The sequence below is a fragment of the Mauremys mutica genome, chromosome 21 (genome assembly GCF_020497125.1).
Source record: "Mauremys mutica isolate MM-2020 ecotype Southern chromosome 21, ASM2049712v1, whole genome shotgun sequence".
Classification (NCBI taxonomy): Eukaryota; Metazoa; Chordata; order Testudines; family Geoemydidae; genus Mauremys; species Mauremys mutica.
This window is the reverse complement of record NC_059092.1, coordinates 8,018,176-8,034,256: the sequence shown is the minus strand read 5'-3', so window position 1 is coordinate 8,034,256 and position 16,081 is coordinate 8,018,176. Positions and strand designations below refer to the sequence as shown.

Genomic DNA, 16,081 nt, shown 5'->3' with positions numbered 1-16,081 from the left:
ACAATTTTATTTTAAGCTCCAAATCTAAATGCAAAAACCCAGCTTATTTTAAATGATAGAAACCTGTTTTGCAATTAGAATAAATGAATGTTGTATAAGTAACTAGAGTAAGAAACAGGTTTAGCAAAACAGTTTAGTGCAGATGCAAAAGCAGTTCCAGCTACCAAAAGAAAAAAAGGGAGCAGGGAATGTCGTGAAGTTCAATGTACATCTGTTTCAAAAGAGCACATGCACAGATCAGATGACAAAGGCTGAGGCAAAATGTTACATTACTGGCATAATTCTAGCATGCATCAAGCAAGTTTAAGAGATATGAAGCTACATTCCACAACCAACAGAGAAACATGGGGTTTTGGTATGAAAAGTGTCTTATTTAACAGATCTCCTCCCTTTATGGCAGTGGTTCTTAACCTGAGGTGCAAAATGGCCTTCCTGGGGGTGCAAGATGCCCTTTCTGGGGGTGCAAGACCAGATTTTTTTAGAAGGTAGATCATTGAAAACACAAATTAAGCACAGGCATGTAAGTACAACTACTTTGTTTCATGGAACATATGTATTTATTAACATTATACATTTAACAATTACTGTAATATACAAATAAAATATATCTAGGTTCAAGAGGTGTGAGAACATATTTTGATTTTTGATAAGGGATGCGAGAACATATCTGGAGAACCAAAGGGGCGCAGGCTGCAGTAAAGGTTAAGAACCTCTGTTTTATAGAGTCAGAGTCACATCAGCTTGCTGCTAAGCCCCCCATCCTGCACTGGGCACCATGTAGGCCAGGGGTGGGCAAACTGCAGCCTACGGGCTGGATCTGGCTCGCCAGCCATTTTAATCCACCCCTTGAGCTCCTGCTGGGGCTTGCCCTGCTCTGGCGCTCCAGCTCAGAAGCAGAGTCGGGGCCACTCCTATAGCTCCCCACACCCCAACCCAGCCCTGATTCCCCTCCTGCCCTCCGAACCCCTCAGTCCCAGCCTGAAGTACCTTCCTCGACCCCAAACTCCTCATCCTCAGCCCCAGCCCAAAGCCTGCACCCCCAGCCGGAGCCCCCTCCCGCACCCTGAACTCCTCATTTCTGGCCCCACTCCAGAGCCCGCACCCCCAACCGGAGACCTCACCCCCTCCCGCACCCCATCCCCAATTTTGTGAGCATTCATGGCCCACCCCTGATGTAGGCAGATGCTTGTGCCTGTACAGAGTACCACTTGTGGTCAATGAGGCACTGCGTGGCCATAAAACTCACTGAAGAACTAGGACCTAAGGCCCCAATTTTGCAAACACACATATACGTACATAAGAAGGGTCTGACCACTGGGTCAGACCGATGGTCCAGTGTCCGGTCTTCCAACACTGGCAGATGCCTGGTACTTCAGAGGGAATGAACAGAACAAGCAATCATCAAGTAAGTGATCCATTCCCTGTCATCCACTCCCAGCTTCTGACAATCAAAAGTGCTTCACTGGACAAGTATTTGCAAAATCAGGACCTGAATTAAGGTTTTACTCCTTTTACTAACTGTATTGCAGATAGCACTCCAAATCCAGTTCAACTCTGAAAGAGAGCTGATTCTAACCTAGAATGTATGCCAACAAAAAGACTGTTTCAAGACTCTTTGTGGGCAGTGCATGACCAAGTTCCCAAGAAATGTTTCTGGGGCAGGCAAGTAGGAAAGAATCTTTACTTAGAACTGAGCAAATCCGATGTTGTATCAGTGAGAAATAAACATGGAACATCACAATGCTTCTTTTTTTTGTTTTTTAAGTCATTTTTCAGAGTAAAACAATATTTTAAATCTCAAGAGATAAAGTTATTATCAAAAGTGCATTTACTAAAACATCCTGGTAAAAGGAGATTTAGCCAATTACAGAAGTAAGTTTCAGACAGAATCCTGGTAGAGTCATAACAGTATCACACGTTTATAATTACAACAGACAAGCTAAAGACATTTGCTCATTGTTTTGAGGACTATCAACCATAATGTTTCAGAAATTAATACGATCACATCTAAGATCAGAAGAGGACATTTTTCCTCCCATGCCGAAGAACTACACAATTAAAATCAACCTTGTAAGTTTCTGTTTGCACACCTACCTGGACAGAACTATTATTTTGACATGTGAGAAAATCCCCCCCACCACCAATATACTGGGACAATAATATCAATTTCAAGCATCACTTCTCCATCTGAAAATTTTGTACCTACTACTGTTATCAATAATCCCTAAAATTACTGTAGCTGAAAGAGATTGAAAAAGGAAAATATTTTCTCTAGTTTGTTTGGTTTGTGCATTTCACATAACTTTGTGTCTAGTGAGTTTCGCTATTTGTTTATAGTGGATGTCATTATCCAGCCACTGCAAGAGTGTTTACAAGTAATCACTGCAAGGAAGCTGAAATTGAAAGTGAATTAAGAAGGAGGGGAACAACAGCCCAATAACATTGTTCTTATTACTCTCAGGCCCAGCCAAAAGATCTTTCTAAACATGGGGTGGGGGGAGAGAGTGAATATTTTAATAATTTTGTTTTTAATTAAGGGAAAGCTGCTTAGAGGGCACTCGATTTTTTTAGTTAATTAAAAAAAAATCCAGCTACCAGAGTCCCATCATGGTAAATGTAAGCAGATTCTGTTAGGGCTGATACATTTTCATGACCATTTTTACAAGGCTGAATTGAACATACCCATTTCGAGTTTCCCTTTTTGCAGGCTAACCCCACTTTCTACCAAACTCTGTTACTGAACCTTCATTTGCCTCATCCCACCCAATGGCTCAACTATACAGCAAAAACTTGAGGAAAAGCTGTCAGCATGAACAGACTGTACATACTGTATACGGCCGCTTACTCCTGGAGGAATTCTGCACCACTGTGCAGTGCAGAATTTGTGCAAAAATCAATGCTCTGTGCAGAATTTCCTTTTCCCCCTGCCAGCCATCTCCACCCTCTGACAAACAGAGGCTAGGGACACCATTCCTTACCCATCCTGGCTAATAGCCATTAATGGACTTAACCTCCATGAATTTATCTAGTTCTCTTTTAAACCTTGTTATAGTCCTAGCCTTCACAACCTCCTCAGGCAAGGAGTTCCACAGGTTGACTGTGTGCTGTGTGACAAACTTCCTTTTATTTGCTTTAAACCTGCTGCCCATTAATCTCATTTGGAGGCCCCTAGTTCTTATATTAGGCTGTGTTTAATTTGTTCCAAGGCATCTCTAGGCTCAGCAATTCATAGCCCCGGCACCTCTGGGCTTATTGCATCAGTTATGAAAGTAAAAACAATTGTTTTAGCCCCTCTTTCATTACAAATGAAGCACTGGGGAGGGGGGTGTGAGTTCCCTCCCCCAAGCTGGGCTCTGGGGGAGAGGGGGCACAGAAACAGAAACTAGGTTGGCGTAGGGGTTTCTTTAACTCTCTGCTCCTAGGGGAATTTTGTCATCTGTTTTGTTACAGGTATTTTGAAATAAATTACCCAAACAATTGAAACTGGCATGAATATATAGCGTCATTCTGACAAATAAAACAGGCAGATTTTAAAATATTGTGCAGGGAAAGCGGGGTTTTGTTTGTTTGTGGCACAGAATTCCCCCAGGAATGCGAGCCACGTGCAGTAACACACAACTAGCGAGAGAAGGGAGAACGGGGGAAAAGGAGCTGAAAGGGACGGACGAGGATCATCGAGCGACCGGGGGGGGGGGGGGCAAGGAACCCGCTGACACCTCCAGGCCCCCATGTTGCCGCCCTGCCCCCTAACCCACACGGCCATCTCCAGACCCCAAGTCTCCATCCACCCCCTCCTCCCACCAGCTGCCTCAGGTTCCACGCAGCGCCCCGCCCCGCCGTGTAGGCTCCTCCCCCCCAACCCAGGTAGGTCCAGAGAGACTCGGCTCCCTTCCTCCCCCCAGCCCCCCAGAGCTCCCAGCCCCTCCCCTCCCAACCCGCCGCAAGCCGGGGGGGGGGCTCCGCGGCAGGCGGCCCACGCCAACGCCGGTACCTGTGCGGGATGCGGCCAGGCTCCTCATGCCCAGCCCGGCCGGGCCCCTCGGTTCCGCGCCCCTGCCGGCCCTCCTCCGAAACCCCCTCAGGCAGCGATTGCTAAGGGGGGACCGGAAACCGGAAGCGCCACTCAACACTAGCGCAAGGACCCCGGGGCTTCCCTCCCCGCCTGAGTGGAGGGAAGGAGCCACAGCACAGGGGCGGGATCCGGAGGCTACACACACGGAGACTTCTCTCTTCTGAGAGGAACGGACACCTGAGCGGTGCCGAGAAAGAGCGAGTTCAAAGCAGGCACCGCCAAGGTCACCTATACAAAAAGGCCCTCAGAGTGAGCGACCATCTTGGATCAGGGGAGAGAAGGCTCGCCCGTAGTGAGCGGCCATTTTTGTTTGGGGCAGAGAGCCCTAGTAGCTATTCTTTCAGCGGCAATGGGCGGCCATCTTTGATTGGGGCAGAGAAGCAAATGTTATCTGGATACCGTTGGCAACCATCTTTGATTGGGGCCAGAGGACCCGCTATGCTGCTGTCAGATGACACTGATCAAGCTGAGATAATATAAAATAGAAATATTAAGAAATGGAATTTACCAGCTCCCTTACTCTTCCTAACTTCCCCATTCCTACTGCTTCTCAGCCTTCCTCTACTCCAAAGTAACAACAAATAAAAGAGCGAAGTGTAACTTACAAAACTCTTCCATTTCATCCTCATGTTCATTTACTTCTATGCCATAACCCTACCCCTCTACCTCTTGTCAGTTCTGTTTCTTTCAGATGTAAGCCCTGATTGTCTCTTAATTATGTGCCGTGCAGTCGGACCTCAATCCCAAGGGGGGACTCTGGGGCTATCATAATATAAATAATTGTTTACTACTAATGATAATTTTTAAAAGTAAAACTAGGAGGGGAATCTCAATAGATCACACAAATATAATATAATCAATTTTTTGTTTTGCAAGAGGGTGGTAACTTTTCTATCAAATCGGTACCTTAACGCCATTCTCCAGGCCTTGGTCCCCTCAGCGCTGAGTTATTGCATAAGGTTGTCTGCTGACTCGGGCAGACATCACTGTGTCATGCTTAGTTCACAATGTGCAGGTTATCTTTGCCAGCATACAGGCAAGAGGGTTAATTTAAAAAAAAAAAGTTTAGTTTCCAAAGTACAACATGGAAGTCTCCAAAAAAAAAATGCCATTCCATCATAAAGCAGTTGGATTCAACCCCTGACTGGGAAGCCCAAGCTGATGGTTTCTAAATTAGTTCACATGGGTACTAAGGTGCCTAATTTCCATTGATTTCTCTGGGAGTTAGGCACCTCAATGCCTTTAAAAGCAGCAACGAGTCTTGTGGCGCCTTATAGACTAACAGACGTTTTGGAGCATGAGCTTTCGTGGGTGAATACCCACTTCACCGACGAAAGCTCATGCTCCAAAACGTCCGTTAGTCTTTAAGGTGCCACAAGACTCTTTGCTGCTTTTACAGATCCAGACTAACACGGCTCCCCCTCCCATACTCAACGCCTTTGAGGCTCTGGACGTTGGCACTCAGATTAATTTGTCCAAAGGCCCCATGCCAGCCCCTCGCTGCACACCCTCCACCTCCTTCCCACAAGAGAGCCCCGGGCACCAGACTCTTTGGGTTTTCACACTGGCCTCTCATGGGAAGGGCCCAGAAGCAGACTCAGGGTGACCCAATATTTAACCCTTTGTTCCGCTGGGTAGGGTTGCCAGGCGTCCGGTTGGCGCGGGGCTAGCAGGCGCCCGAGCTGGCTCCCCGCAGCCCCCCGGAAGCGGCGACATCTCCCGGCTCGGCCCCCGCCACCCGCGCCGGCTCCGCAGCTCCCATTGGTCGGGACCTGTGGCCAATGGGTGCTGCGGGGGCGGGGCCTGCGGGCGGAAGCAGCGGCCGCGCGCAGAGCCACCTGGCCTTCGCGCCGCCTGGCACCCGGGGGGAGGTAGCTCCGCTTCGGGGGGAGCTGCCCGAGGTAAGGACCGCCCGGCCCGGCGCCCCCACCCCTCCTTACCCCAGCCCTGAGCCCTCTCCTTGCAGCGGGGGCCGGAGCCGGAGCTGGGGCCGGGGCGGTGCGCCCCCGACCCGTGGTGCTGGGGAGCCGGGGGGGGGGAGCGGCTCGGGGTTCCGGGGGGGAGCGGGGAAGAGCGAAGGGCTCGGGGGTGCGGGGGGGGGGAAGAGCGAAGGGCTCGGGGGTCCAGCCCGGGGGGCGGGAGGAAGGAAGAGGCTCGAGGTTCCAGCCTGGGGAGTGGGGAGAAAGGGGGGCTTGGGGTTCCAGCCCGGGGGGGGGAGAGGGAGGAAGAGGCTCGGGGTTCCAGCCTGTGGGGAGGGGCTTGGGGTTTCAGCCCGGGGGGGGGGGGAGGAAGGAAGGAAGAGGCTCGGGGTTCCAGCCTGGGGGGAGGGTCTCGGGGTTCCAGCTGGGGGGGGGGGAGAAGGAGGCTCTGGGTTCCAGCCCAGAGGGGAGAGAAGGGGGCTTGAGGTTCCAGCATGGTGGGGTGGGGCTTGACTGTCCAGCCTGGGGGGAAGGAGGGGAGAGGGAGGGGCTTGATGGTCCAGGGGGTGGTGGTGAGAAGAGCAGTTCGGTGTGGGGTCCACCCGCTTCCCATTCCCCCCCGCATGTGCTCCAATATTTTATTCTTGCATCTGGTCACCCTAGGAGTCTCAGCCTCTCCCCCTGTTCGAGTCTCTCCCCTTGGCACTGGGGCAGCTGGCCCAGCAGCAGGTGCTGCTAACGCTGACTCAGCCGCGACAGAGCTGCTCTACCGACACGCCCCCGTGAATGAAGAGAAAGAGGTGGAGGGATCAGGCATGAAGCCACTGCTGAGGGGACTTGTGGCGCCCTCGCTGTGCTTGGAGAGGAAGAGTTTCCCAGCCCGCTCCCCGTACCAGTCTCCATCTAGGACATTCTGCAGGAAGGGAGTGGGGCTGCTGCGATTTTCGCCTAATCCTCAGGGCCGTGCAAGGTGCTGAGGGTGGCGTCTGTGGTTGAGGGGCAGGATCCGTTGTGGGGGCCGAGGTTTGCGCTGCCCTCGTCCTGCCCGCCCAGGAGGAGGGAGGTGTGAGGGCTGGGCCTGGCCTGGTGCTGATCTAAGAAGGGTGTGCCCATAGCATCCTTGGGCCTGGTTCTCGCCTCGGCCCCCGAGGAGGCATCAGTGTCGCTCCCTGCCACGATGAAGCTGCTGCGGCTCCTGTGCCGCCACAAGACAGCGCTGGGGCTGGGTGGCCTGGCGCTCTTCGCTGTGGTCCTGCTCTACCTGGCCAAGTGCACCTCAGAGAGCCTCAGGCCCTTGCCAGGTCGGGGTCTGCCCCACAACCAGGCACCGCAGCCACCCCGCGGTGGAGTGGGAGCTGGGCCTCCCCTACCGGCAGCCCTGCTACCCCCTGAGGAGACGGCTTTCCTGGCTGTCCTCATTGCCAGCGGCCCCAAGTATACAGAGCGCCGCAGTATCATCCGCAGCACCTGGCTCTCGATGGCTGGCCGGCCCCCTCAGGATGACATCTGGTGTCGTTTCGTGATAGGCACAGGCAGCCTGGCTGAGGAGGAGCTTCACAGCTTAGAGTTGGAGCAGAGCCGTCACCGGGACCTGCTGTTGCTGCCTGAGCTTCGTGATTCCTACGAGAACCTGACTGCCAAGGTCCTGGCAATGTATGTCTGGCTTGATCTGCACTTGGATTTCCGTTTTGTCCTCAAGGCTGATGATGACACCTTTGTACGCCTGGACGTACTTGTGGAAGAGCTGAGGGCCAAGGAGCCACGTCGTCTCTACTGGGGTTTCTTTTCTGGCCGTGGTCGAGTGAAGTCAGGTGGCAAATGGAAAGAGAGCACCTGGCTCCTATGTGACTACTATTTGCCTTACGCCCTAGGTGGTGGCTATGTGCTCTCTGCAGACCTGGTGCATTACCTGCGACTCAGCCAAGACTATTTCAACATGTGGCAGAGTGAAGATGTGTCTCTGGGTGCTTGGTTGGCTCCTGTTGATGTGAAGAGGGTGCATGACCCACGTTTTGACACTGAATACAAGTCACGGGGCTGCAACAATAAGTATATTGTCACTCACAAGCAGAGCATTGAGGACATGTTAGAGAAGCATCAGACTTTGGCCAAGGAAGGGAAGCTCTGCAAGGAGGAGGTTAAGCTCAGGCTATCCTACATGTATGACTGGGGAGTGCCTCCTTCACAGTGTTGCCAAAGGAAAGATGGCATCCCCTGAAAGTTTTGGAAAAAGGAAGGGCAAAGTATCAAGGGGGAACTCTCTGGGCTGGATCAGTGTCATATGGGGACACCCCCTGTATGTAAGGCTTAAAAATTATTCTGAGATTTTTTGCACGATTCATGTATCAAGACACTGTGCAGGACCAACATAGCACCATAATTCATAAAAGCTACTGAAGTGCTGTGGTTTGTCTACGGAAACACAAAATACAGGAATAAAGGGGAAAAGTGAGGGAAAGGTTACGTGATGGAACTTAGTGCAAAGGGAGGGAAAAGCAAACTTTTTTTTTAAATAACTTGGATAAAGTGCAGGTTGGAAGATGTGTCCCAGATTCCAAAGTTTGTTTAAGAACATGTCATGCCTTCACTCCATCCCCGAGATTGTGAAAATAATGTCTGCTGTTTAATTTTTGCAAGGAAAAAGTGCCAGTTTGGCCAACCATATTTGGCAAGTTTTGAAGACTGTAATAAAGAGAGAGCAAATCAGTTGCTAGTGCCAATGGAAGCAGGTGGCTGGTTAGAACCACTGGCCTGGCATCTAAATGAAGGGAAGCATTTGCCAGATATTTGCACTAGTTACTTTATACTCTCGCTGAGGGAGGGGAGGGTGTGTCCAGTCTTTGAAAAGTGTTCTGATTTAATTAGAATAGGTCGTGGGTAATATCCCTGAATTTAACTCTTCAATCATTTTTTTTAAATGGTTTATGATGTATTACGTAACCTGGATTATCTGGTAGCTACTAAATAGGTCTGTATTTGGAAAAGCGTATGTGTTATGCCATGTTGCAGTATTAGGATAGGTTCTCAACTATCTTGATTTGGAAGTAAACATTTATGCTACAAACCTAGCACTCAGTTATTGGGATTAGAAGCTGTGCTTGTATTCTCCGAGTGCATTGTGTACAAAGAAATCTTAATTTCCTAATTTTTACAAAAAATGATCACACTGAGAAGTATATGATCTAATTATGCAAACAATAGGACTATTTACATCAGTAAGGATTACCTATGTAAGTAAGAGTTACCTGTAACGTCTCAAATTGGAAGTACAAATCTTTATCAAGTTATCTGGACTAGATTTTTAAAGTAAAGTAATAATTCTGTGTTTTAAAAAAAAAAAATCTGAGGAATAGGTTATTTTAGTTGCTAATATGGTATGTAAATGACTGGAATTTATTTTTTCTACACTACAAACGAATCCATTGCTGACAAGGGTTGTCGGGCATGTTTGGTGTTTAATTGAGAGTATAAATGGGCCACTTTTAGCACAGTGACAGAATGCATTACACTCTCAAATAATTCTAGCACGTTTTCCGCGCAGACTTTTAGTTGTGTGTCTCTGAATAATCCTGACATCCCGTAATGGTGTTGAAAATGGTTCCATCTGTGCACACAATTACACCTTTGTCCACACTGGTTCTGAAAACCCTTGTCAGCAACAGATCTCTTTTCTAGTAAAGACACAGCTTTAAAGTTGATGCCTTCAGGCTTTCTTACGGTTTGTTGCATAGTGCACTTTCATACTATTATTATTTCTTTCACTGGACGGTACACCTCTTTCTCTTACCTGTGGAGGGAGACTTCAACTTTAAATAATAAGAGTTGGTACTGACATCGTAACATTTTTGCTTTTCAGACCTGATTTAGTAATTTATTCCAAAGGAATCAAGTGACTTTATTTTCTCAATTAAAATCCATTTCTTCTATCTAGTTTTAAACAATTTCTTGAGAGGATTAAGTGGGGAAAAAAACTCTTTTGGAAAGCAGGGCTATGGAGCTATGCTCCGGCTCCGCTCCAGCGCCAGGCAAAAACCTGCAGCTCCACTGCTCCAGAGCTGCTCCGCGCTCCAGCTCCAGACTCCGCTCCAAAGCCCTGTTGGAAAGGAAAATAACTCCTTATTTACATTAAGTAATTCAACAATACAGTCTGTGACTTTCCTTCTAAAAACAAAATTAATTAATGAAGACATTGAAAAAGTAACTTATTTAATCTGATGCGTCTAGTCTTTTGTACTTTGACATAGTGACACTTACTGAAGATGTGCCCTTCAGTGGAATATATTCCTGCAGAACAAAAAGTTTAAGACTTCACCCGGTTGCAAGAAATTAAATTGGTTTCAGTAATACTTTTTAAGTCTGTATGTCTCTTTGGTCTTTGGGCTAAATTAGTATTGTACACATATAATTCAGTGTTTGTAATTGTGATTATTTATTTATAAATATTATAAATGTACTATGTATTGTTAAAAGCTTAAGATAGCTAAGTATCATATTTTATAATTATTTAAGAAAGTGTGTTAAGTTTCACAAGTATTATTTGTGAAATGCTTTAATTTATTGATGTACAGTTCCTAATTTAAATAGTCAGGGTCTGAGTTGTAGATCCAAAAATCTGCTGCATGACTCTCTTAACTTGGTAAGAATGTACTAATCACCCATTTGTCTAAATATCAATGTTTATGTAAGTCACAGGCATTGTTGCTTCTTTGTTGTTGCTTTGTTTTGTTTTGCTTTTTGAAAGGTTCTCCTTTCAGAGCTTTCATCTGAGGATGAGGATTTGAGCTTCAGAAGAATGGAAAAATAATTGTCAAATCCCATGTGACATGTGGCCCATAGAAAACATACAAATGCGAACACACACACACGTTCATTTTTTTTGTAGAATACTGAGTTCTTGCTGTGCCTCTGAGTTCCAAGAATATAGAGCTTCCTCCTGCAAAGCGCTTACTTAAACATATGAGTAGTCCTCTTGATTTCACTGGGACTATTCACATACTTGAATTAAAATCAAGACCAGATTGCTCAGCACCTTGCAGAATTAAGTCCATAAATTATTTTGGTGAATATAGTTGTACTAGAAATCTTGTTCTATTTGAGTAACAAAGTCCTTCTGGTCTGGAATTACCTATGTTTTGCCTCAGCTCAAAAATTAATTGTTCTGGAAGGTATGACTTACGTAAGTTGATCCTTTTTTTTTATGTTCTGGAATATAGAAAAAACATTTTCCCATATGTTCTGATCAGGATATTTATGCTTGGAAAAACTCTAAAGTGCCTCAAGATAAAAAAATTTCAAACCTATCTGACTTTGTAGATCTGATTGACGCTTTAAAAATTCCAAAGTTGAATTTTTAATGGCTGCTATTTTGCATGTTGGATATTCAGTAGAATTGGCAAAGTTTTCAAGATCTGCAAGCCAAGTAAATTGCAGTTCAGTGAGTTTAAAAAGTGTTTTAAGGTTGGTTCTGTTAGTTACTGGGGCAGAGAGTCTGCTGAGTTAATAAACAAAGAGAATTAGTGACCCAGAAGTCATTATAAATCCAGGATCATTATCCGCTTCACAAGCCAAATAACTCAAGAGCTGTATTTCTTTAATTAGGAAGTCACAGGTGAAAAACCTATTGCTAAGGCAATGTTAAGGTTAAGTATCAAGTAAGTTTACCCAGGCAATATTTTATATTGCTTGACTTTCAAGTGCTTGATGTTTCAAACTTAATTGTTGCACTAAAACATTTTGTTTGCATTTAATTATGAACCTATATTTTAAAAATAGCATTTAACATCCCAGATCTGGGAACCCCCCCCCCCCCCACACACACACAAAATACAGGGTTAAAGGACAAATCTAGCTGAAAATTGTTTTTCTGACCTTATGACTGAGTTCTGTATTTTGTTTACAAGGGATGGTGACATCAGAAAAATTTAATGCAATATAAGGATTTCACGATTTGTGATTAGACATCCTGTACTGCTGTTTGAAAAACAAAGTGAAATCCTAGCCCCATTGAAGCTAATGGGAAAGTCCATTATCTTCACTGGGGCCAGGATTTCACCCACAGTGCCTAACCTCTGATCCTAACAAGTAAAAAGTATTTTGGCCTATCCTTAAAGATCCTTGTATTAAAGTTAGTGGGAGTTTTGCCAGTGATTTCAATAGAAGCAAGATCAGGCCCAAAATATATTAATTTGTAATTTTTTTTATGTCTGTGTTAAATTAATTATATGGAATCAAACTTTTATTAAATAGCATTTTAGTTGACTTCTAAGGGAGTTCCTCATTTAAAAAAAAAAAATCTGCCATTTATACTTGTTATTCTTATGGTGTTATAGAAAATGTCCACAGGACTCTTCCCTGGAAGACAAGAGGAAGATGGCTCACCTTAATTGACCTAAACAATTTTCTAAATATCAGTTGATGTGGGCTGGAAGTCACTGTTTGTTTGAAGTATTATATTAATATATTACACTTGTGTTCTTTGCAGGGCTATAGTAAAACTATGCTGTTTGACAGAACATTAAAAGCATTTTAACCTTTTTTTTGTTATTCACTAGATGATTTCTTTAATAGTTTTCAAATTGTACGTATAGACTTGTCTATCATCCATATTAGAAGTTGCATGTTTTAAATTAGGTCCTTCATAAAATCCTATTACCATGATAGTGTTTCAAGTGCAAGACCAAAAGATTTTGGTGCACCAATTGAATTCCTCTTGAAGTGGTCACGCTGATGTAAATTCAAATACAAAAACAGAGAATTTTTGCTTTCCTTTGAGTGATTTTTAAAATGGCATGCAGAATGATTAGTGATCTTGTTTAATGTGTAAAAGTGAACTAGCTGAGTCACCTTACATTAAAAATTTAATAACTCAAAAATAGTTTTGCTATTTTAAAAAAATATTGCCCGGTAAGGCCTGCAACTATTTTAGGTAAATAGGTAACTGACTTCTAAATAGTCTTCTTGGACCTGTAAGAAACAGCTACCAGGAAAACAAATACCTGTGCTTTTAAGCATTTGATTTCCCTGCTGTCTAATCTTGTCTGTATAAAGAATACAGAAGTTCGGCTTTAAAATGTGCTAATTGTGGCAAATATTTCCTTTTATATGCTTACATCAATTTATTTTGGCCTTTGAACTACTGGAGGAACTATTTCATGCCACAACTGCATTGGATTTTTCCTGGCATTAAGGTTATTATTTTTGTAACTTGAATTAAGAAGAACATTAGGGGTATTGGAAGGTGGTTATGCTTTGCACTTCCACAAATTTCCAATCAACTCCAGAATCATAGCTGAAGTAGAATTTAATGTTGCTGGATACTTGATATAAGCTGTCAATAGAACATGTATAGAAATGGTCATTTAGGGACATGCTAGCCAGAGCATTCCTGCAGATGTTGCTTCGTATACCTCTGTGAAATATCTTTAAACTATTTCATTCCTGATATGCTACTTTGCTAATTAATTCTTATCTTCTAATACAGATCACCCTCCGTTTTTATCCAATATCTAGTCAGCTGTGGGAGTGCATTAATTTATTTACTGGACTTTGAAGCTGAAAGTTGCCGGTTATAAAGTGTGCCTTTAGAAACAATAAAATAGTTGAGGCTTGGGCCCCGTATAGTCTAAACAATTGACTGAAGTTGCCTATTTTCAGCTATAAAGCATTGCCAGTTCGAGGTCTCAGTTGTCTCTTCTTTCAGCCTTTATATAGAGAAGAATGGTAAGAAACTAAAAGTACTCATGATAAGCATCTTGTATACTGCACGTTATAGCTATCCATCTCCTTAGTTTTATGCCTTTATTGGCCCAAAAATGTCTACGTACTAGAACTTTTATTAACACGGCTACCCCTCTGATAATTAAAATGACTGTTGCTGTAGTGGTCACTTGTATAGTATGGGAAACAAAAGTCAACTTCACTAGGACCTGTGGTTATATTTAATTTTTTTCTATACCCTTGTGTAGTAGAGGTACAGGCAGTTGGCTCAATCATGCAGTCCTTTCATGTGCAACATTTCCATAAATTATGTAATGTTACCATCATGCCCAGAATCCCAAATCAGCATCCAGGCTCCATTTATTAAACAATGCAAACAAGTCCAAAACATATCTCAGTGCTTACATCAACATTCTTCCTAGGTTGTCTTTTTCTGAGTTAGCACTGCAAGATCAGGTCCAATGATATGGATACATTTATAAAATAAATAATGTACATAATACACAGAAAATACTAAAAACAGTGTTTAAAACAATTTTTAAATTGTTAGCAGCTATGAAAGGGCTTGATTCCCAGTACAATGAAGTCAGTAGAACGACTCCCATTGATTTAAATGGGCTTGGGGTCCTACCCTAACTGAGAACTTCTCCAAACCCGTTAAATAAACATTCCATGTCTAACCTGATATATGAATCCTAAAGACAGTGGTTTTAAAAATTCTGGCAAAACATAACACACTTCACTTTAATATCTGCAGGTGATTTTCAGATGTCAGTGGAATAATTTGGTCAAGCACATGTTCAAAACATCTTTCCTGTTTGCTGAGTTCTGCTCTTATTGAAAAGTGACTATATTCTTACCCATCTTCTCTCTTACTGCTAAGTCAGCATTAAAAGAAACAGACCAGAAAACTAGCACTGACAAAGTCTTGTCTTTGTTAAACACGTAGGATTATTCTAATATTTTGCAAGTGAATTAGTTACAGGTCCAAGATGAGTTTGAGTTATAACCGGTTCTTACTCCCAACTATATACAAATTTTATATTTTGGTTGTGAAAGGTTACCAGTTTTCATTGGCAGCTCTGTGAATACCCATTAGTTTTTCCTTGACAGGAAAGAGCATTCATAAATTCTACCTGGAGGACCAATACTTAATGTCTCCTTTTTAATATTTTAATTTTCATATAAAAACAATGCAGTTATCCCTGGTATACAGCATTTGTAAGGCATCACTAGCCATATTGGTTGATTTCTAGTGTGGTATAAAAAGAACAGCTCTGACCTAACTATGAATAGCACTGACCTAATTAGCAGAGATGACTCATGCTCAGCTCAGTGTGACATCTGTATTAAGTATATTACTGCATTTGCTGATGTACAATCATGGGGACGTAGTGATTTGATAAATAAAGACAGTGCTTCTGAAATGCATACATTAATCATTTATAACTACTTCTGTGTTTAGGATCTGACAAACCTGTGTTCCCACTTTAATGACAGCCAACGCTAGAGTTAAGATTGCAGTGTGACGTTCCTTATAACACACCGCTTTCACTCATGCCTTATTTCAGTATCTAGTTTCAGCTCCTTGTTATGTAAGTTAAGAAATCAACTGAACTCTAAAATGACAATTTCCGATGTGGCTAGATCTCAAGAAAAATGATTATGTAAGTTTTTTTTAAAATGACAAAATTGTGTGATGACACAATGTGAGCCAATCAACCTTGCTATACAGACTTTAACTTTCATTATGTAACTTGTTTGCTTAAGGCTTTTTTGCCAGAAAAGCATTTAAGCAAGTTTAAATTTAGACACATAAGTAATCCCTTTGACTTCATTGAGATTACTCAGGTGCTTAAGTGCTTTGCTAGATCAGGGTCTATATTTGCAGATTTAATATTCTATTAATGTAGGATTTTACTTTTTGTTTAATAAATATCTGCAAAAGCAAATTTAGACTGGAATAGAGGTTTCACTGGCCATCTGGCTCCCTATCCCAAGGAATAAGGGCACTAGGTCAACAGAGGCTTCTCCAGACCTGAGGATGAAGTAGCTCTGTAGCTTGGGAAGGAAGATTCTTTGAATAATGTGTTGTGAAGTTATTTAAGAATTTAAAGTTGCTACCTGCCCAGTTTTCTGGGATGGTCTTAAACTGAGACAGTTTAAATACCAGTAACACTATTGTCACGCTTGCTTGTATGTAGCATGCGAGCTACGTTCAATGCAGTGGAAAGCAGGGCAGACTTTCAACACTCAAGTTGTTGTATTTTGTTGGTTTTTTTCCTTAAAACACCAGGGGAAGCGGAAGCAGACTTTGCTAAAAGACACCTACCGTAACTTGTTTTGAGCATGGTTAGCTTGTTCATTTGTCGTG

At 43.7% G+C, this 16,081-nt stretch overlaps 2 protein-coding genes across 3 annotated transcripts in view; one reads left to right on the top strand and one right to left on the bottom strand.

Moving 5' to 3' along the window:
• SDF4 (stromal cell derived factor 4) overlaps nt 1-5,073 on the bottom strand; it is a 41,747-nt gene extending 36,674 nt beyond the window's left edge. Inside the window, exon 1 of one of the 2 annotated variants that reach the window (XM_044996322.1) lies at nt 4,979-5,073. The gene's annotated coding sequence lies outside the window, so the exon portion shown is untranslated. Of the gene's footprint in view, nt 1-3,991; nt 4,120-4,978 lie in introns of those variants that run through there. The other variant, XM_044996320.1, reaches the window with a different exon arrangement.
• Nucleotides 5,074-5,901: 828 nt separating this feature from the next.
• B3GALT6 (beta-1,3-galactosyltransferase 6) lies at nt 5,902-12,525 on the top strand. The gene is made up of 2 exons (XM_044996601.1): nt 5,902-5,973; nt 6,655-12,525. Exon 2 carries the CDS (start codon nt 7,169-7,171, stop codon nt 8,207-8,209), a length of 1,041 nt encoding a protein of 346 aa, XP_044852536.1. The 5' UTR covers nt 5,902-5,973; nt 6,655-7,168; the 3' UTR covers nt 8,210-12,525.
• The last annotated feature ends 3,556 nt before the right edge of the window (nt 12,526-16,081 follow it).